This window comes from Salvelinus sp. IW2-2015, linkage group LG16, assembly GCF_002910315.2.
Source record: "Salvelinus sp. IW2-2015 linkage group LG16, ASM291031v2, whole genome shotgun sequence".
Taxonomy (NCBI): Eukaryota; Metazoa; Chordata; class Actinopteri; order Salmoniformes; family Salmonidae; genus Salvelinus; species Salvelinus sp. IW2-2015.
In genome coordinates this window covers 11,119,068-11,142,789 of record NC_036856.1, presented here as the reverse complement: position 1 = coordinate 11,142,789, position 23,722 = coordinate 11,119,068, and the positions used below count along the sequence as shown (strand labels likewise).

General features: G+C 40.4%; 1 protein-coding gene across 1 annotated transcript; it reads right to left on the bottom strand.

Moving 5' to 3' along the window:
* Positions 1 to 287: 287 nt before the first annotated feature.
* On the bottom strand, positions 288 to 8,906 carry LOC111975831 (retinal homeobox protein Rx1). The gene is made up of 3 exons (XM_024004447.2): positions 8,531 to 8,906; positions 5,135 to 5,388; positions 288 to 3,877 (listed from the first exon to the last, which is right to left on the bottom strand). Exons 1-3 carry the CDS (start codon positions 8,802 to 8,804, stop codon positions 3,434 to 3,436), a joined length of 972 nt encoding a protein of 323 aa, XP_023860215.1. The 5' UTR covers positions 8,805 to 8,906; the 3' UTR covers positions 288 to 3,433.
* Positions 8,907 to 23,722: the final 14,816 nt, after the last annotated feature.

Genomic DNA, 23,722 nt, shown 5'->3' with positions numbered 1-23,722 from the left:
TTGGAGCCTCATCTTCCTAACGGGCTGGCACCATGCCACCAGCCAGGGACCAGGGGAGAGGAGAGGAGGGGCTGGGACGAAGAGAGGCTACTTCTTCACTGTGTCAGATCCTATCTCTATCCCTCACATACTACAGTAGGCCTAATAATATACTTCAGTAGGCCTAATACTATACTTCAGATACCGTCTTATAGCCATCCATTTATATTCAGAGATTTACAGTAGATAGATATTCACAGTCAGTGGATTTATAGAGTAGATAGGATAAAGGAGACAGAAGACAACAATTCTATCAAACTATATTTGTTTATTTTTTAAGTAGATATTAAAGTTTTCTAGAACATGGACATCAACATTTCAGACAAAATAAAAGTAAACAGTAACAGAACTAGAACATGTAACAAATAGGATGTCTATATGGGGATATAAAAAGTGTCCTGTATATTTTCAGATATAAACCTAAAATAAACTTCCCAAGTTTCTAGTGCATTTTTAAATATTTTTTATATCTAAACTTTGGCTTAATCTTGGTCCCAGTATCACATGAGGAACAAACATTTCTAAACATATTGTTTAATGTTCAAACTAACCCTGTTTCTATGTTGGGTGTGAGGTCCTGAAAATACCTGACTAGAGTTAACAGCTAAAGAGTATGCACTGATAACATAAAAACTAGACAACTGCAAGTAAATTAGAAAAAAAGAACAGCCCATTTAATATGGCATAATTAGCAAATCAGCAATGTTGAGCGTGAGAGGTGAGCATAGAATCCCATAACACATCAGTAAAACAACTGAATATTACTTTGTGTATTGACCAATGGGGCTTTTACTGTCTATGACAAAGAAACAGATTTATATCTGCAGTAACACAGTACTAATACTTTGTAAACTCCAGTCAAACAGTAAGTTGAATGAACTGACAATTCTGTGGCAACTTTTTTAAACACTTCTACTCTGTTACTCTGAACTAATCAWATGTCCAGCAGCAGAGACATTTTGAGTTTCCTTTCAAAACAAATGCTACAACATTTCCACTTTTGTGTAATGGAATTTCTTTCCTCCATATTGGGATAGTCTACACACTATCACTGAAATAATAGTAATTAAATGTTACCCCTCGCACATTGCAATAATATTTACCTGGTAAAAGTATTGTCGAAATCAAAATGCTAAATTATTTTACATCAGAAATGTTTAATCCTATGTAGCCCTTGATATGACACGTTATCATTTAACAACGTGGTTGAAGATTGTCTTTTTTACCATACATAAACCATATGAAATATGCATATAGTCATTATCAAAACATCCATGCCACAATGGACCCGTACACCCCATGTAGTATCTCTTCGACATATGCCAGAATAGACAATTCATGCTCCTTTCTCATTCCCGGGGTCTCGCTACAGAGGCCTATTTAGTGCAGTCTGTGACCGTTTTCCCCCTCGGACTTTAGACAAAGAAGATGGCTTGGATCAATTGTGCCGAACAAAGAGGAAACTATGTAGGGTGACACATCAGACCGTTCTCCTTCTGCTGCTCTGCACGTACACACAGTGACGGAAGGCCAAGCTGCCAACACGTTTTCTTCTCCAACAGCCACTGAGGCAAAAAAAAAGGTTACTTCAGTGGCCTCTTTCGCTCTGTCCCCCTGTCCTATTCCCACCCCTTCCGTGTGAGAGGGAGGTCTCCTGGCTTCCCTTCTCACTGTAGCAGGCTTACGCCATAGATCACTGACCCAAACATGTTGAGCAGCTCTCCAAAAAATTACTAAAACAGATATTGCTTCCTCAGAGAATCAAGATGTCACACACTGAGGGTGCCATCAAATTCAGAGATTGGCTTTTAATATGTAGCACTCCTCAAGAACAATTCTCAAGAAAGAAGAGCCTTACATTGTTTGGCCTACCAGCACTATCGTGAAAGAAGGTGTTGATATCAGTGTGTGTGCAGTCTATAGTGTGTATATTGACATGTGTGTTTGCAGTCTGAAGTTAGCCTCAGGGCAACCATCAATCTTCATCAAGTCAATGAAGACTAGGAGTAAATCACTTTCATAGATGTTAATTGGGTGTTAAAAGGTGTTCATGTCTTCTCAAATTAAATAGCATGACAGATTGTTTTATGCATCCCCAGCTGAACTTTCCCTCTAGCCTGAGCCAGGATATCTCAACCATGACCCCACAACCCACTGTGTGGACAGAGGCTCTCCACTATAACTGCAGTTAAGACAGACAGAAATGTAGTGTTTCCCCTTCATCCGAGGTGGCTCTGGTATCCTTTTTCGCCAGGTGTTGAAATAACCTGACCATCATAACTGGATGAATGATTCTGTGTTTCAGGGTCATAGACATAGTGATTCATACTGCCGCAACCTTCAACTACTATTATGGGAGACATGGCATGGCCATTCACAAATACTGAGAGAATTACTGGTTAATTGACCTGTAAAATTCATGATAAATTAGACAATTGGATTAATTAGGAAAATACACAAACCTTAATTTGCAGAGTTAAATGTGACCGTGTGTGAGCACTCTGCAGAATGTCTTTTATGAAAGGATTTGGAGGGGACATGAGTTGGTGTATACTTATTATTAGATTCATGGTTAACAGCAAATAACAAAAACATTAAAACTACTCTTGCAAAAAATAAAAGACTATTGAGTAACAAAATGAACACATGGACAGGCTGAGTGATCTGCATTACAAACTTAAAATACCCAATACTCTTTGGGATTTTCTGTGTCAAGTGGCTCAGTGGCTGGACAAGTTGTGGTCTGAGCTATAGAGACATTGCATTGTGCTTTGTTACAAACAAGAATGGTTATAGCTCTTTAGCTAACGCCACAGTTAGGCCTGGCCTAAAACCTGYCTAGAGTGTACAGTGTTTGCATTTTTACAGAATTACTGAGAAGGAAGTATTTGTTGCCTTTTTTATGAAATCCAAACTATTAAATAAGGATAAAAATCTAAAAGTTGCCATCAAGGGCAATTAGTGTCCTGTGGAATCCTTGTTCCAGTTGCTTCATAAAAGTTCATTAAAAAAAGTATTCTATCATAACCTTGTTAATTGGAGCAGTCTTTGCAGTCCTTTTGGAAAATTGATGTTTGTGWAGTTACCTTTGCGAGGCCTTTCTTGACATTCTGTGTCATAGGATCCAGATTAAAAACCTTTCTGAATAGTGGCACACAAAATATGCATCAACTTCCAATCCTTCACATCACTAGTACGGAAATCAAAAAAGAGACCAAGAACCATTCTAGTGCTGACAAAGGGTAGAAATGTCACTGGTGTTGGAAATCTTAGAAATATCATCAGTCGTAACTGAGCATTTGTTGGTGCCATCACTGCAATCCTGTTGTGTGAAAAAAGCCATTATCATGGCCCAAAACCCCAATCATCAGTTTCAATAGCCCTCCTCAGACCATCACATGGGCTGCCAGGTTTTGTCCATGGACTGGATGTGTTCCTTGGCTTTCATCCTCAYTGCGGCGATGCTGGAGCTCCTCTGGTCCACATCCTCCATTGGGTATTTGTCGGTGAAGGGACCGGAACACTGGTATGGGGGTGGTGCCATGGACTGCATCCCCTGGCCCATGGGTGGAGGGCTGTTGAGGAAGCTGTGGCTGGGGTAGCCACCCTGCAGGCCCTGTCCTGGGCCCATGAAACCCGGGATGCTGTGGACTGGGGTGGTGTTGGACAGAGGGGAGGTCAGCCAGGGGTCCAGGGGGAGGGAGTTGCTCATGGGCCCCATGTTGCTGTGCATGGGTGGCCGGTTGAAGGAGAGCATGGGCGAGTCATGCAGCTTCATGGTGCTGGCATCCATCTTCTCCTGGCGCCTCCATTTGGCTCTGCGGTTCTGGAACCACACCTAGAGGAAGGCAGAGGGTTTGGATTTATAGTCCAGAGTATTTACAGCACAGATCATTCCAATTGGTACCAAATGGGTTTAGAATAGTGCTTTATCAAGCTACCTATTTTGGTTTCTTAGTATCCTCATAAATGAAGAATCATTGAATTGAATTGTTCCGAGACCTTCAGTGTTGTCCGTGTTTTGACCTGCTCTAAGACTTAGCCCCCTTTGCACTGCTGGCTTGCACACTTTTTGGGATGTCCCTAGAGAACCTGGGACCTGAGCCATTGTCAGCAAGGTTTGGACAGTGACACTTGTCTTAATTTAAAGTTTGGTACCTACTGGAGTCTCAGAGCACCTCTGGGCATAATCTGCTGATGTGGAGCATGTTCAAGCCCTACAGTAAAACGTCATCCCTCAGCAGGTAAAGTCCATAATATCAATGTTTTAACTGCATCCGTCTCTATTCAAGTAAACCATCTAAATAAATAATCATCAACAAATTGAGCGATGGTATTCTTGAATGGTTAGTATTTTGGATTTCTACATTTTGTTGGATTGGAAAAATAAGCAATTTGCCAATTGTAATGCACTCCAATCAATTGCCCTGGGGGCTTCGTGAACAACAGCTATAGTTGTATTTACAGTACAGAGTATTTTAACTGTACTGACCAATCTTAATCATTTCGACKTTCATCCATAGCTACTGTGTCATTTTGCCGTGCTTTAAGACTTTGCCCTTAGATTCTGCTATAAGACCTTGCKCTTTTTTCTGCACTATGCCCTGCTAAGATAGCCTTCTTATGTCTGCCCTCAGACAACCAGAGACCTGAGCTCGTGTGGGCAGGACACAGCTTGCTTTGTTACTTGTCTGTATTTATAGTGTAACGCCTGCTGTGAGTGACCTTGAAGCTCCTGAGGATCTAGAAAAATGCCCAACAGTAAAGATGTCCTATCGTCACTCACCATTATCATCTAAAGATTTGGAGAAGGTATTTCTGACCCACTGAGGTTTTTCATTAGAAAACATAAGCCCTTTAACCATTTAATTCACCTSCTGATGTAAAAAGGGCTTTATACATATATTTGATTGATGATTGATATTCAGCTTCAATCAATTTACCTGGGGGCTGAATTCACATTGGATCAAGGTCGCACCTGATCAGAGATGTTAGAATTTGAGTCCACTCCTAGTCACAATGATTGGCAAGAAAGTCAGAGGAGTTGACCAGAGCACAGCACAGTACCAGTAAAAGTGGTGGTGGACAAACCTACCTGAACTCTGACTTCAGGCAGGTTAACCTTCATYGCCAGCTCCTCACGGCTGTACACGTCGGGGTAGTGAGACTTCTCGAAGGCACGCTCCAGCTCGTGCAGCTGGTACGTGGTGAAGGTGGTGCGGTTGCGTCGGTGCTTCTTCTTGGGCTGCTCTTCCTCGCAGGGCTCCGGACTTTTCCCTCCATTGCTATCCACACTCTTCCTCAGATCACTAATTTCCCCATCACACTTGTCCGAGTACAGTCCTGAATCTGTAGAGCCCATAGCGAGAGAGAGAAGAGATTCACATTAGATTAATCCATCAACAAAGTGACTTTGACTCCTTTTGATTTAACCAAACAAGCTTCTTTGGCTTTCTTTGCAAAGGTAAGTCGTTCTTTCTAAAGCTTTACGTAGTTAAGTATCATTAGCTGGTTAGACAAATGTTGGTTTTAGGCTCTCCTATGTTATGTGCCATATGTTATGTCTAATCAACATGTCTGTCTTAGCTAGACAGGYATTCTTCACAATTAAAAGGCCAATGTGAATGAATAATCATTGAAATGGGAAAAGAGGGAAAAGACAGTGAAGAAAGGTCTAGCTGTTGAAGAGTTAGGGGTTGACAAAGCTGAAAACATGGAATATTCAAATGAGCTCCGCTACCCCTTAATAACTTGTTTGTTCTGAAAACGTCCCGGGACGCACACATTTGACACCTGCAACAATAGGCTACTGTAGGCCAAATAAAGCTGAAGTTGTGTCTTACTCTACGCATGCAAACTAAAGACATGTAGCTTGTCCTTCTGCCTTATAACGAAGCATACATGAGCAGCATACATGAGCAGCATACATGAGCAGCATACATGAGCAGCATACATGAGCAGCATACATGAGCAGCATACACGGCGCTGATTTGCTAAGGCTTTCACTGCAGGTTTCCACTAATCCTCAGAGGGAAACAGATGCAGCCTGTTAATTCCTCTGATAGCTTCCATGTATTCTTACCTCTAATCTACGTAGGACCTTCATTTGTATCAGTTCCATAATCAGTAAAATACTGTAAACATTACAAGGTAAAGCCATAAAACGCTGTCAACGTGGCTGTTGAATTAGAATTATCCAAAGGGTAATCAAATTATATTGGGCACAAAGATGACCATCAGATCAGTTGTCTACGCATCTGCCATCATAGCAGTGATCTGTGCACTAGTCCTGTACGGTATAATTAATTGTTGGTAAACACATTATCAATTGGGACACTTTATTGGGACAGCCTTTACTGACACATTTTAAATATTACTTCATAATGGTAACATTACTCTCGTGTCAATTCTGTAATTTGTCCCTCACATAAAAGTAATAGATTGTCAGTTTGGGTTGGTATTGTGGGTGATATTCATGACCAGTTCCTATTGACCACATAACTGTATAGCACATGGAGGGATAGGGACTCTTTGGGTGTTTCACTTTACAGCAGTGGTATTCAAACTTTTTCGAATTTCAGAATTTAATTTTTTTCCCAATAATTTCTCGAGACCTCACCCCAACCAAACACAATCTTAAAAATCTGTACATTTCGATTTTTACATCAACAAATAACCTTCAATTCATTACATTTTCATATTTTTTCATGTTTTTTCTTCTAATTATTTTTCTGAACAACGTTTGTATATCGTCCCATACAATAATCTGTACTCTTTGTTAAATTATATATWTTTTTTTTATTATTWAAATTTTGGCGACCACGTCGCGACCCCAACTATGAATACCATTACTTTACAGTGCTTAGCAAAAACTTGATGAAAGAAACTTTCTTGCACAATCACCAAACTAAATYTGGCTAGCCCAACCCAGTTCAAACCCATGACGAGTAGGAACTAACAAACCCAAACCTTGCTAAATGGATCTTCATATCAAACCAGTGCTTGATAGAATCAGGACAGAAAGCCAAGCAAAACCTTCAATTCCCAGACAGGGGCAGCTAGGAGGATTTTGGGGTCCATTGATCTATCTCTCATTAACAGCCTACGACAATGCCCATAGTGGCACAATGGAGGGGTCAGGCTGGGTTCAGTGACCAGCTCCCTGCCTGTCGGCCTGTCGGAACCGCCCGTCTAAAGACTTCGTCATGTTTACAGTCCAGCAGAAAACCTCAATGTGGAGGGGACAAAGTGATGCGATGTAGTACAAAATGCCCATTCAGACGGAACAGGGATGACTAACAAGTCAGTTATGTGTTAAGGACATGTAAATTAATGCTGAATATTAAGTGGAAACAAACAATAATTTAGCCATTGCTGTTGCACTGGTTGAACAGTGCTTATGATCATATTTTATAATAACCAACACTGTCATAAGACACTTCCAATTACCTGGTAATTTCACGAGTCATCAAATGCTGGTTTGTGCTACGTGTTTCACTAAACCTTTTGTTTTTATGACCCCATAGATAGTACCCAGAATGTAAAAACTACCATAGATTAAAAAACATCACATTTTATGCAGAGATGAAATGTTAATGAAATGAAACTGCACCACTGTAAAATCTCATCTGTGTCCAAGAGAAGATTAGGGGAATTCCACAAGGGGATGGGATTTGGGATGAAACCCCCTCACCGTCTTGTTTTGTGATTTATCTCTCAATCTCAGCATGATTTCACAGTATTTACAAGGTACAGACACATGTCATCTACTGCCCCCCATAGAGATACAATATAATGTTCTATTTCATTCTGTGAGCTGTTGAGAAACGACCCGGACTCTCTGCAAAGCTACAACCAATGCAGCCATTGAGGTCATCGTCGCCTCAACGCATTGATGCAATGGAAATAATCAAGTCTTAATGACTTAAGTAAAGCCGCTAATCATTACATCACTAAAAGACAAAGGGAAGTGTGCAAGTTCAGGCATCATAGACAGGATCCTCAGACACACTTTGTGGTCCACTTAATTAAATGTTGGTATGAAAATGAGAATTATATGAAAAATACACATTATCATGTATTTGTTTGGTGTCTTCCCCTGCCATCTAGATTGCATGTGATTGTGTGTGTTTTAATGCCGCACTTTAAGTCTGTAATGTGTCTTATTGTATGKCTGTGACAATAAAATGTCCCCCTTGGTAATCAATACAATACATTTAATACAGTCAATCGTCTGTCTCCTTGACCTCATCCTGCTCTAGCTGCTTCCTACATGCAGCATGTTCCTATCAAATGCAGCAAAGTTTGAAGTGAGGGCTTGATTGATAACTTATGAACACCAGCGAAGTGCTAGTCGATGTGTCTTAATGTGTTTTGGCCTCAAACATATACTGTACATGTAGAGAGTGGGCTGGCCATYAATGCCCCAGAATCAGAACAGTGATTTACAGTATGCCCAGTGGAGTGTTTATCTCACACCTAAGAGACTCACCATGGTAGGACTGCTGCTCTGAGAGGTGCCCGTAGGGGTGTGCTGGGTCCTGCTTCCCAGGGTCCCCCAGGCCATCCACGCCCACTTTGTGGGGCCCTGGGCCCCCAGATGGGCTGAGCAGGGGGTCCTGGTCTTTGCTGAAGCCCAGGATGACATCAATGCTGTGGACGCGGCCCCCCATCGCCGCCCCCCCTCCTTTCACCATCTCATGGAAGTTACTGGGCGAGAGGCAGCTGTCGTCCACCATGCTCATGGTATCCAGTGATAAATGCATTTGAACGTTTGGACGCTCTCTCTATCCTTTAGCAGGGAAAAGTAGACTTGGCTCGGCTTTGTGAAGGAACAGGTCCAAGGATGAGTTTTAAAGAGACCTGCAAAACAAAGTCACAGTCATCACATGATCAGAAGCCAGTCTTGAGTCTTTGCCATTTAGTAGTGCCACATCAAAATTCTCAAACACTCTCATATACTACTAGTACTACCTACCACTACRATAACATACAATCAATAATTGTATTAACATAATCTATTCAATATCAGCAAAATATCAGCAAACATTTTGGGGGGCTAAATCAATCAGTCAAATMTATTTCTGAAGCCCTTTTTACGTCAGCCGATGTCACAAAGTGCTATACAGCAYTAGTTAAAGGGTTTTATGGTATATGTGTTGTCTATCAGAACATGGATCTGTCACTGAGGTTTATCTTTTAATGAGCCATGATATAATTATTRAATTAATCGAAAGCGGATGATAAAAGACAGCCTCTTTATTCTATTGCATAAACTCATTACCAAGCACATTGAGTACAATGAAATTGATAGACGTGATTTATGTGATAGACTTTAGTATATTATACAGCATTAACATAAAATCAATCTGTATTTGTATTTATTATGGATCGCCAAGGCAGCAGCTACTTCCTGGGGCCAGCAAAAATTAATGCATAATACATTATAATAAAAATGTTAAACAATAAAATACATTTTAAAACAGATTTCACAATCCATTAAGTGTGCCCTCAAGCCACTACTCTACTACAATACACAATACAGGTGTGCGTGTGTGTAGAGTGTGTATGGTATGTGAGTTTGTATGTGTGTGTTTMCTGTTCCATAAGGTGTATTTTTATCAMTTTTGTTTTATCTGATTTTACTGCTTGCGTGAGTTACTTGATGTGGAATAGAGTTCCATATAGTTATGGCTCTATGTAGTACTGTGTGCCTCCCAAAGTCTGTTCTGGACTTGGGGACTGTGAAGAGACCTCTGGTGGCATGTCTTMTGGGGTATGCATGGGTGTCCGAGCTGTGTGATAGWAGTTTAAACAGACATCTTGGTGCATTCAACATGTCAATACTTCTTACAAAAACAAGTAGTGATGAGGTCAATCTTTACTCTACTTTGAGCCATGAGAGATTGACATGCATATTATTAATGTTAGCTCTATGTGTACATTTAAGGGCCAGCCGTGKTGCCCTGTTCTGGGCCAGTTGTAATTTCCCCAAGTCCCTCTTTGTGGCACCTGACCACATGACTGGGCAGTAGTCCAGGTGCGACAAAACTAGGGCCTGTAGGACCTGCCTTGTTGATATTGTTGTTAATCAAAGACAAGTTGATAAATTGCTTTCTGAAATAACTTATTTACATAGCTATATTTAACACGTTTATAATGACATAGACAGGCCCACAGCTTGAAGTTTAGGGTAAAAGTTACATTTGACAGAAAAAAAACGTTGCTTTGGAGAAAAATCTTGGTTAACATGAATTTATAAAATATTAACCATGAAATTGTAATACATAGCTTTATACAGTAGAGGTAAGAAACTCTTTACTGAATAAATATGCATAAACTTAAAAGGACCAAATGTGAAATTAACAAATTTTAATTATCCCCTACATATTATACATTTGCATAGTTGTATTGTATTGTACTCTGTTGCATTGTATTCTATTATTTTCAATATAATTTAGTTGAATGATATTCAAGAGCACATGTTTAAGCACTAGGCATATCATTATTGTATTAAAATATACAACGTACCATGCATAGTCCTTAAAATGCAGAGTCTTTGTATTTTATATTTAACTGATACTGTAATTCTATACTTTGTGGAAAACAACAATGGTTTCCAATACTAACAACATTCTCACTTTCAGTGTCCATCTCCTCAGATTTAAATGTCATATAGACACATTATGTTAGACTAATAAAACGTTAACCTTTCTTTTATAGTTGCGTAAATGTCACAAAAAATAGTAATAGCGGTTTGAACCTACCTTTGAAGAAATGACGTGCTGAGCGCATGAAGTTGAACTGTCAATATTCCACCTGTTTCCTCCAACACTTCACTTCAACTACTGAGGTAGTTCACGCCCCTTGTCCGGCTGCTGCACACCAAAGCCGCGCAAATCTCAATCCCCGTCTATTTTACCTTGCATCCTCTCTAGCCTTTCTTCAAAAACAATAATACGCTGAAAAACACAACAAAACGTGTGTGCACAAAACAAGCTTGACAACTAATGTGGTTTTGTTTATCTTTTCAAAGTGCAGAGAGAGAGAGAGTAGCCTAGTGCTGGTGCTGGTGAATGGAAATAAAATGAGCGGATTAAAGAGGTTATTAATTGGAATCCTTCCCCTTTAAGAATGATTGACAGTTGTTTTCTAGTCAAGTAATTGCACTAAATGTAGCTTACATTCACCCCACAGGAGGAGGCTGGGGCTAATGAAGCCATGACAAGACTTTCTTTCAGAAATCTATTGTTTTAAAGACAAAGGTCTGACTGAAAGTTTTCACTAATCCCCTCATTATTCCAGAGAAAGACTACATAAAAACTCTGGTAGGGACAAGTTCTACATGGTGCATGAGAATGGAGAACAGCGTGAAGACCTGAACTTATGTTGACACATTTTTTTTAACATTTTGAAAAGCTTATAATTTAAATAATATTAAGTAAATATTAATTTAACGTATTATAGATTTTAAAAAATGTTTTAATATTAAACTTAAATCAGAAGTCAAAGTAAATATCCAGCTACAACTTATTTCAAATGTATTTATGCAACATGAAAAGTGGCAGGTAATGTAATTAGCAATATGTATTTCAAATCAGTTTGTTTGTTTGCAATAGAAAAACAGAAAAGCAAATGACAGTCATCAGCATGGAGCTTTTACTTCTTGAGGCAATTAGTATTGCAAGTAGAAAATCAAGCAATGACCCATCACTAATGAGGGGAGTTAAACATGGGGGAAAACTAATGCAATTAAATGCAATTAACACTTAGAATCAAAATTCACACAGTGCTAATAAATATGCCTAACTTGGAGAGAGGTTAAAAACAATGAAATGAAAATGTACCTCAATTAACAAATAGTCATGTAACAAATAATGTTTTCAAATAATACACTGGATGTATTACATAAATACACTGGATGTATTACATTAATACACTGGATGTATTACATTAATACACTGAATGTGGTCATACTGAACTTGTAAAACGTCCAATTATACACATCTATAACACACCTATGTAATGAGGCATAATTAACATAAAGTAACATGTTTACAACCTGTAGCTACAAAATGTATGATGGCTAGCGGACATAATATGTCCAATAAAGAAAATAAACAATTAGTGATCAGATCAATTCAAGAGGAGTGATCTCAGACCTGTTTAACAGCTCATTAAGGATTTAACCCGAATTGTGTCAATTGGCTTGGACTAATTGTTGCAAGTGTTCATTACATGATCATACCATGGTCAATCCACATATACTAAATCACTATGACACATAGAAACAATGAATGGAATTTTGTCACATAACGCTATTTGAATAAAAAAKAWTTTTTTTTTAATAAACCACGGTGATAATGCATAAGGAATCAAAATTAAGATTAGCATATGACTAAAAAGGTTACAAAATACATGAAACAAAAACAATTACATTATTTAGTAAGATAATTAATATTGGCCCATCTATAACTTTTTGTCACATAAACATGTTCCTGTGTCTATGGAGGTATTTGGGAGGATGCTGTTGTTTTAAGAGAGTATTTGCACCAGTTGGCCACTCTGAAACCTTGCCTGGGCTTGGAGAGGTGAGTGGCACAGAGATCAACCCTGCCTTTAATGAGATTAAGGACTTTTCCAGAGATTTCCGCTGACCTGTACGGAAGACCAGAGAGGACATGTGAATTTAAAAAAATAATTATATTGTTTTATCGATATCACAAAATATATTTTTTGTGGTCACAACTTAACAAAAGTTGTTTTGTCGAGATCACAATATAATTTTCTCATGATCACAACATAACAAAGGTTTTTTTGTAGAGAGCACAAGATAAACTCTATAAATAGGAGTGGATGTATTGATGATATTCTGATTGTGGATTAACCCAGGCAGAAATTGTTTTATGTACAGTGGGGAGAACAAGTATTTGATACACTGCCGATTTTGCAGGTTTTCCTACTTACAAAGCATGTAGAGGTCTGTAATTTTTTATCATAGGTACACTTCAYCTGTGAGAGACGGAATCTAAAACAAAAATCCAGAAAATCACATTGTATGATTTTTAAGTAATTCATTTGCATTTTATTGAGGTTTCTGGTTGTAGACTACCAATGAAAGTTTACCAGACTACCAATAATAGTTTAATTTAATCTTTTTAATAGTTTTAACAGGAAGGTTGGCCTGTCAAGAGCAGCAAAAACACAGTCACAAACAACAATTAAAAAGTAGAAAAATAAAATAAAACTAGTAAAACAGGTGAAGTGAATCACATTTTGAGATTTCTAAATACTCCAGCATTTCATGTAGGCTACAGTTTATATTTCATTTCAGCCACAAATGGTGGGCAAAATGTCGTGGGGCAGAAGGACAGCTCCGTCATTCATCCATTCCTCAGTTTGCCATTGTTTGCCTTTAATTGCTGGAGCTTTGATAGGAAGGCCCCGGCCTGTACACTAGCACATGGCTACTTACAACATATGTGCTCTAATCAAAGGTCTTAGATCTTTGTAGAGTCTTACTGCCTCTGGTGCACTATGGCACTGCTGTCAATCTATCATCAATATGTCCACTCCCACTCCTATTTATAAAGTTTATCTAGTGATCTTGACAAAATAACTTTTATCGTAATCTCGACATAATGAGGGAATCATTTTTGTATWTATATGTCCTCTCTAGACTTCTGTAAAGCTCAATGAAGTCTAAAGATAAGTTTAAGATGCTATGTTGATTTGTTTTWGGTTGCCTGACTTAAAGGAACAAAAAGCTGTTCAGGAACAATGCTCCTGGCCAAATCAGTTGTTCTCTGTCTGCCATAATGTGACTAAATCAAATTTTATTCGTCACATCTGCCGAATACAACAGGTGTAGACCTTACTGTGAAATGCTTACTTACAAGCCCTTAAACAACAACGCAGTTCAAGAAATAGAGTTAAGAAAATATTTACTAATAAACMAAAGTWAAAAAAAATGTKATTAATCACAAGGTAACACAAAACATTTACATAACAATAACGAGGCTATATACAGGGGGTACCGGTACCGAGTCATTGTGCGGGGGTACAGGTTAATCGAGGTAATTTGTAAAGTGACTATGCGTAGATAATAAACAGCCAGTAGCAGCAGTTTAAAAACAAAAGGGAGGGGGGTTCAATGCTAATAGTCCAGGTGGCCATTTGATTAGTTCAGCAGTCTTATGGCTTGGGGGTAGAAGCTGTTAAGGAGCCTTTTGGCGCTCTGGTACCACTTGCCGTGCGATAGGAGAGAGAACAGTCTATGACTTGGGTGACTGGAGAGTCTTTGACAATTCTTTGGGCCTTCCTCTGACACCGCCTAGTATATAGGTCCTGGTTGTCAGGAAGCTTGGCTCCAGTGATGTACTGGGCCATACGCACTACCCTCAGATGCTGAGCAGTTGACATACCAGGCGGTAATGCAACCGGTCAGGATGCCCTCGATGTTGCAGCTGTAGAACTTTTTGAGGATCTGGGGACCCATGCCAAATCTTTTCATTCTCCTGAGGGGGAAAAGGTGTTGTTGTGCCCTCTTCACAACTGTCTTCATGTGTTTGGACCATGATAGTTTGCTGGTGATGTGGACACCAAGGAACTTGAAACTCTCGACCCGCTCCACTTCAGTCCCGTCGATGTTAATGTGGGCCTGTTTGGCCKTCCTTTTCTCAAGTCCACAAACAGCTCCTTTGTCTTGTTCACATTGAGAGAGAGTTTGTGGTCCTGGCACCACACTGCCAGGTCTCTGACCTCCTCCCTATAGGCAGTCTCATTGTTGTCGGTGATCAAGCCTACCACTGTTGTGTCATCAGCAAACTTAATGATGGTGTTGGAGTTGTGCTTGGCCACGCAGTCGTGGGTGAACAGGAAGTACAGGAGGGGACTGAGGACGCATCCCTGAGGGGCCCCAGTGTTGAGGATCAGCGTGGCAGATGTGTTGTTGCCTACCCTTACCACCTGGGGGTGGCCTGTCAGGAAGTCCAGGATCCAGTTACAGAGGGAGGTGTTTAGTCCCAGGGTCCTTAGCTTAGTGATGAGCTTTGTGGGCACTATGGTGTTGAACGCTGAGCTGTAGTCAATGAACAGCATTCTCACATAGGTGTTCCTTTTGTCCAGTGTGGAGTGCGATGGAGATTGAGTCATTGTGGATCTGTTGGGGCGGTATGCGTATTGGAGTAGGTCTAGGGTTTCTGGCATGATGGTGTTACTGTGAGCCATGACCAGCCTTTCAAGCACTTCATGGCTACCGATGTGAATGCTACGGGGAGGTAATCATTTAGGCAGGTTACCTTCGCTATCTTGGGCACAGGGACTATGGTGGTCTGTTTGAAACATGTAGGTATTAGAGACTCGGCCAGGGAAAGGTTGAAAATGTCATTGAAGACAAGTGGTCCGCGKATGCTTTGAGTACACGTCCTGGTAATCCGTCTGGCCCCGGGGCTTTGTGAATGTTGACCTGTTTAAAGGTCTTGCTCACATCGGRTATGGAGAGCGTGATCACACAGTCGTCCGGAACAGCTGGTGCTCTCATGCGTGCCTCAGTGTTTCTTGCCTCAAAGCGAGCATAAAAGGCATTTAGGTCGTCTGGTAGGCTCGCATCACTGGGCAGCTCGTGGCTGGGTTTCCCTTTGTAGTCCGTAATAGTTTTCAAGCCCTGCCATATCCGACGAGCATCAGAGCCGGTGTAGTAGGATTCTATCTTTGCCTTTGCCTGGTTGATTGTTCGTCTGAGGGCATAGCGGGATTTCTTATAAACTTCCAGATTAGTGTCCCGCTCCTTGAAAGCTGAGCTCTAGCCTTTAGCTCGGTGCGGATGTTGCCTGTAATCCATGGCTTCTGGTTGGGAAATGTATGTACGGTCACTGTGGGGACGACGTCATCAATACATTTATTGACGAAGCTGGTGACTGAGGTATACTCCTCAATGCCATTGGATGAATCACGGAACATATTCCAGTCTGTGCTAGCGAAACAGTCCTGTAGCGTAGCATCCGCATCATCTGACCACTTCTGTATTGAGCAAGTCACTGGTACTTCCTGCTTTCGTTTTTGCTTGTAAACAGGAATCAGGAGGATAGAATTATGGTCAGATTTGACAAATGGAGGGCAAGGGAGAGCTTTGTATGCGTGTCTGTGCGTGGATGAAGGTGGTCTAGAGTTCTTTTGCCTCTGGTTGCACATGTGACATGCTGGTAGAAATGAGATAAAACGGATTTAAGTTTGCCTGTATTAAAGTCCCTGGCCACTAGGAGTGCTGCTTCTGGATGAGCATTTTCTTGTTTGCTTATGGRCTTATACAGCTCGTTGAGTGGGGACTACATGGAGCTGTATCAGGGAAGCTGTATCGGCCGTTTCTGATTTCAAATTCTCAATTTAATGCAGCGTCACAGTCCAACATGAAGTTGAAAGGTCATTTGGTTTGGATGTTTTTAACCTGTAGCTATTTAATATTTGACCTACTTAGGTGAGTAATTACAATACCAAAGTGTGCCAAACCCCAGTACACAGTTAGTTCAATTAATTAATTGGTTGAGTCAGACATACCATAATCACAACATACCATAATGAAATTAGTACAATTGTCTTACCWTGTCATAATCGACAACTAAGGACCTTAACTTCATTGTTTGTGTTTATGTTGTCATATTTGCTTCAAATGAGTACCGCCAAGTGCTATTTTCGTTTCTTTGGGCAGTCTTACTCCTTACAACTTTTCTTTTTTATTGGATAGGACAGAGAAAGGTAGAGAGGAAAGGTAGGAGAGTTTTTGTTAAAAGAGTAATGGCCGGGATTTGAACTTGCAGCAGCAAGTTTTCTAGGGGCAGCGGCCGAGACTGCTAGACTGACCCAGGCTACACCAAGTGCTATMTTCATGTGAAAATGCCAGAATACAACTAATGCTTTAAAGCTTAGACCAAAAAGTGAATTTTAACATGATCTGTGAGCAATGTTCCCTCTCAACTGCGCGTGCAGAGAAGCACGAGATTGAATGTCACTCAACTTTCTAGAGTTTTCCCCCTTAGTTAACACTATCGAATCAATGTAATACTTGCCACTTTCATTGCAACATACCGTAACAAAACGAACTAAGCAAGTCTTAGTATGCAAAACTATCTACGTAGGAGATTTTGTTGTAGGCAGAACACATCGGAGTAGGATTCTATTGCGTTGCACCTTTTGCACCTAATACAAAGCTTAGGCCAAAAAGTTAATTTTAAGATGATCTGTGAGTCGTGTTTGCTAAATTGCCATATATGAATACATTCAGAGTATGAAYAAAAACMATCCCACTGAGCAATGTCTGACMTCCATGGAAGTTGAAAAGTAGTTGAAATGTGGTCCGTCCGCCTTGGCCTTGATTTCAATGTCCACAGATGCCGTTTTTTAATCCAGACCGGACTTGATTTAGCCCAAACATAGARGTCTGTAATTGGTTTAGATTTGGTCCGTTTCAAACCGGCCTTGATTTCAATGTKCACAGCTATCCAGACCGGACTTGATGTAGCCCAAACATAGACCTCTACAATTGGTTCAGATTTGGCCTGGACCAGCCTTGATTTGGCCCAAACATAGACGTCTATGATCAGTTCAGATTTGATCTGTTCCCGGATCGGACCAAATCTGAACCAATCATAGATGTCTATGTTCCCCATGTTTGGAGAGCACAGCATTGCACAGCACAATACAGCACAGCAGTGTACAGTACAGTAAAGAAAAATAGAGTACAGTACAATGGCGCATAGTAGAGTGTCATTCAGTACAGTACAGCACAATAGAGTACCGAAGTATACTAAACTAAACTCTGTCATGTATTGCACTGCACTCTAGTGTGCTTTACTGTACTGTGCTGTACTGTACTATGCTGTCTAACATGTGAAACATAGACGTCTATGATTGGTTCAGAGATTGGTCTTGTTTTGCTCAAACGAAAAATACCCAGTGTGCTTTGCAAGTGTTCATTTTTACATTTACATTTTGGTATTTTAGTAGACTGCCTTATCCAGAGCGATTTACAGGCAGTACATTCAACTAAGGTAGATAAACAACCATATAATTATAGTATTTTATATTAATACAATTGCTCAGAGAAAGAGATTTGTTTAACAAGTAATACTATTTTTTTCTCAAAAACGTAGGCGTCAAAATTATTGACACCCTTAAAGATTCTTAGAAATAAACTAGTCAAAAGATTAGTATTTGGTCCCATATTCCTAGCATGCAATGACTACATCCAGCTTGTGACTCTACAAACTTCTTGGATGCATTTGRAGTTCCTTTTGGTTTGCCATTAATTTCCATTTGTTGAATGCTGACATGGCAACAGAGATACTTTAAATATTCAACAGTGCAACGGTGTGTTAGACGGAGACGTAACCAGGGGACCTTTTTAAAACAACACCGACAATCTCTACTTAGAAGAGATAAGAAAACAGTTACAGCATTATTATGCAAAACCGGTGCAAAAACAACAACAATGTTCAGTGCCCCGTTGAATATTAGCCAACCCAGGGCACTTACAATATAAACACACAAATCTAATGTATCTTTGACCTTGAAGGACAAGCTAATCTGAGGATGAGATGACTAGAGAAACCAACAAGCTTCACCATCGTCCTGCTAATCTGAGGAGATGTGGTAATCAGAAACTGGGAGCTCACTCTTAATGTCTTAATGACGTCAAGAAATGACCTATTAAACAAAGCAGATTGAATAGACAGGTGTCCTATGTTGCCTATCCAAATAGCCACAGTAAAGCATGGTTCTTCTAGGAACAGGCTTAGTATTCTCCCCAGACTTCTGCAGAACTACAGATGGTGAAAAGACTAGATGTTGGAAAACTGAGAATCACGTTGGAGGTCAAAATTTCACCTACAACATGGGCTTTGTTACAGTACAAATCTGACCATCTGCTTCATAATGCACAATAACCATTTTGTTGGATGATAATTGTAGTGGGGTGTGTTTGCAGTCTGCAGGTATAGTCATGAGAATGTGTTGGCCTGTTCTCTTCAACAAGACCTGCATTCTGCAGAACATGATCATGATGCAGATTTCTGAGGGTCTACAAAAACCTGAAGGTTGCAGGTCTGATCATAACTTGAGTATGTTGGTGTTTGATATGCAGCATACCTTGTTGAAGACAGCTTGTCCGTCGAAATGTTGGTTATACAATTATTGCATCTGAGCTCCTAGAGTATGAGGCTCTCCTTTTATTTTTCAGGTGTTTGATATAACCAGCTAGCATCTGGAATGGCCCACCAGCCATATGTGTCACTTCTTTGCATCTGTGGTTACAGGTGAGAGTGGCCTTGCTCTGTGAAACGTGGCGCTAATGGACTTAGTGAAATGATACCTTCATTCCAGGAAGGAATCATTCTGTTGGTGAGAAGCTTTTCAGGAAACTCCTTGCAGAGGATGCTCATTAGGACTGCTGAACGCCACAGGGCAAGGCACCTCGCGTGTGGACAGGTATGAACATGCTGCAGACTGCAGGCACCCTTTCCTGGCAACGTCCAGAGGGTTGAGGCCAAGAGGATGATATGGAAATCCCTGGATCACCTGATAAGCACTTTACCCATTACCAGTAAACAAACATGGTGACAACGCTATTATGTGCCATCTTAATCATGTTAAAGATATTGCTGAACATATTTATATTGTTCATGATCATATCCATATCATGATATGATTGATAGATCACAGTTACAGATTTGACTTCTTTGGGGTTTGGGGGCTCAGTTATCTTATCATGTTAATACATTTTTGTCCCTTCCTCGCTTGTTTCTTCATTATCCTAATTGAGTACAAATTGGTTAAGAAGTAGCAGCGCAGTTATRAAGKTGCTTAGTTTTATCAGATGACAATGTAAGTCTGCTTCATCCTATTAGAGACAAAGCAGCTAACGCTTAAACGCGCTGTGTCAGCTTACTGAGGAGATGGATGGGGGATGGAGAGCTGGGTTGGCAGTAGACGGGGTGAAGGGGGTGTGAGGCCAGGGGAAGCGCACGTGATACCCCCTCCAAGTCTCTCTCCTCAGGATTGAACCATTTTAGCATTTCCCTGAAAACCCCTCTGTTTCTAAGACTGTTTGGCTTGGCTTTTCCCTGAGCCCCATTCCCATCCAACTGACAGAACTACCAAGAACCAGGAAAACTCCCCAATTGAAAGGTCAGCCTATGAACAATACAGTCAACTCCTTACTGTAAAGGCAATGGGATTAGSGATGCTTGGGATCCAGAGCAATTAAAGGGCAATCTGCAGTTCAAACAACAACAAAGCGGACACCCCGCCAGTGTTTTTGTAAATAGCTGAGGGATGGGGCTGGAAAAATGTAATCACTTTGAAATTCATAGGCAAAGGAATGGAAGGAAAGACTGACCATCCATGAGATAAAAATGATAGTTTTAACGATGTTTTCAGGCTATACAGTGTTTGTTTACAATTTCATTGTTTACAAACATTGGAGTAAAACAAGCTTATATTTTGGGTTCTGATGGGGTATGACAATTGAGCTAAGCTCACAAGGTACACTACTGTACATGACCAAAAGTATATGGACACCTGCTTGTCGAACATCTCATTCCAAAATCATGGGCATTAATATTGAGTTGGTCCTCCCTTTGCTGCTATAACAGCCTCCACTCTTCTGGGGAGGCTTTCCACTAGATGCTGGAACTGATATTGGGCGATTAGGCCTAGCTCACAGTCGGTGTTCCAATTCATCCCAAAGATGTTCAAGGTTGAGGTCAGGGCTATGTGCAAGCCAGTCAAGTTCTTCCACACCGATCTAGACAAACKATTTCTGTATGGACCTCGCTTTGTGCACGTGGGCATTGTCATGCTGAAACAGCAAAGGGCCTTCCCCAAACTGTTGCCACAAAGTTGGAATCACAGAATCGTCTAGAATGTCATTGTATGCTGTAGCGCTAAGATTTCCCTTCACTGGAACTAAGGGGCCTAGTCCAAACCATTATTTCTCCTCCACCAAACTTTACATTTGTTGCTATGCATTGGGGCAGGTAGCGTTCTCCTGACATCTGCCAAACCCAATACAAAGATGTATTTTATGAAGCTCCCGACAAACATTTATTGTGCTGATGTAACGGATGTGAAATGGCTAGCTAGTTAGCAGTGGTCCGCGCTAATAGCGTTTCAATCGGTTACGTCACCCGCTTTGAGACCTTGAAGTAGTGGTTCCCCTTGCTCTGCAAGGGCCGTGGATTTTGTGGAGCGATGGGTAGCGACGCTTCGTGGGTGACTGTTGTTGAAGGTGCAAGAGGGTCCCTGGTTCGCGGTCGGGGCGAGGGACGGTCTAAAGTTATACTGTTACATTGATGCTGTTGACCCGGATCACTGGTTGCTGCGGAAAAGGAGGAGGTCGAAAGGGGGGTGAGTGTAACGGATGTAAATGGCTAGCTAGTTAGCGGTGGTCCGCGCTAATAGCGTTTCAATCGGTTACGTCACTCGCTTTGAGACCTTGAAGTAGTGGTTCCCCTTGCTCTGCAAGGGCCCGGCCTTTGTGGAGCGATGGGTAACGATGCTTCGTGGGTGTCAGTTGTTGATGTGTGCAGAGGGCCCTGGTCGTGCCCGGGTCGGGCGAGGGGACGGAATAAAGTTATACTGTTACACTGACGTTGCTTCCAGAGATTTTGGAACTCGGTAGTGAGTGTTGCAACTGAGGACAGATTACTTTTACACGCTACACGCTTCAGCACTCAGTGTTCCCATTCTGTGAGCTTGTGTGGGCTACCACTCCCGGCTGACCCATTGTTGCTCCTAGACGACTCCCCTTCACAATAACAGCACTTACAGTTGACCGGGGGCAGCTCTAGCAGGGCAGAAATTTGACAAACTGACTTGTTGGAAAGGTGACATCCTATGACGGTGCCACGTTGAAAGTCACTGAGCTTTTCAGTACGGACCATTCTTTTGTATATATAGTGTGTTTACTGTTCTCAGATTTTTCATTAATAGATTTACGATGTGTATGAAAATGAGATTTTTTGCAATATTTTTGTATATTTGACTGTGATATGTGGTTGTCACCCCTTGCGATCTTAAGATGAATGCACTTACTGTAAGTTGCTCTGGATAAGCGCATCTGCTAAATGACTAAAATGTCAAACGTAAATGTTTACAAACAGATCTCATATTGAGTTATATATCTAATTTGTTAAAGAAATATATTGCAGTCACAAATGTACTGTCGTGGAAATTCTTACACAGGGACATTCGATGTCAATCTTAAATGAATCATTGTTTATTGTCAGCGCGCTGGAGAGGTTCCAACCAACTCAATGCACCATAGTACACATGTCAATCAGAAGCTCAGCCTGGGCAGACGCAGCAGTTGTCTTATATACGGCTATACACAGACAAGTTATATTTGCATGATTTAGCATAATTAATTAATCATTACCGTTTTGTTTCCTTCATGTGACCGACCAATACTGTTTCATAACATGTGACAGACCAACACCTCACGAGGCTTCTCCTCTCTAAGCCGAAACCTTGAAACTGAGATATTTTTAGTTTGTTCTCAAAACACGGTCGTTTGTTCTCAAAACACGGTCGTTCGTTCTCAGAACATGGTCTAGGCGTACTGCTACTGATAGGTGTGATTTGTACAGTCAGCCACTTGCATGAACACAGAAATTGGTTAATAGGACAGCACATGAATAGAACACAGAAATTAGTTATCAGAAAAGCACAAACATTAAAATTCCCATTTCAGTATCATTTGCACATTTCTTTATAAAAAATACTGTTATTTGTTACATTTGACMGTGTAAAGCCTAGCAGTACTACTGAGTGAGGTGGCTATATAGCATTTAGCAAAAAAACATGATTATTTGTCTCTCTGAATTTAAACTATCAAATGATTTTAAACAAATACATGTCTGTTATTGAACAACCCCATGCCACGATTACAGTGAAAAAACTCTCTTTCATAATTTCTTTAAACAATAAAAGCTAATTTACCAACATTTCTGAAAATGGATATATAGCGTTTTGGAATGAAATTCTTCAAATGTATTTGAACAGGGACTGCTGAACTGCAAGTTTATCTACAGTCCCTTGATCATTGGTCAAATTCCCMCAACCATTTTCCTGTATATCATACGGGTGGGTAAGAACATAAGAACATCTAGGGTCCTAGCCTAGATACTAATAGTGGTTCCAAATCAGCGGTGCGGAATGCAGAGCTCTTTCACCATGTTGCAACGCTAACTGATAGAATCTGTTTCCATTAGCATTGCTGCATTTTCTGAAAATGCTAGCGAGGAGATTTTGGAGGTTGCTAAATAACCAGCAAACAAATAAAACAATTGTTTGTAGGAAATTACAACAGCCTAGGGAAGATGAAAACTAGCTAAAACTTCAAAAAAGTTAATTCATGTTAAACACTGACCTTTTTTTAAATAGTTACAAATCCATTTCACTTCTTCCTATTGGTCAATAGTGTGTAAGGGAAATGGATTGCCAATGTTAATGATCTAATTTAAGCAACTGATTAGTTTAACTACTCAATGCTTAAAACCAGAACAGTATCCTTTACAATAATAATATTTTTATTTACTGTACATATACTGAACAAAAATATAAATGCAACATGCAACAATTTCAACCACTTTACCGAGTTACAGTTTATACAAGGACATCAGTCAATTGG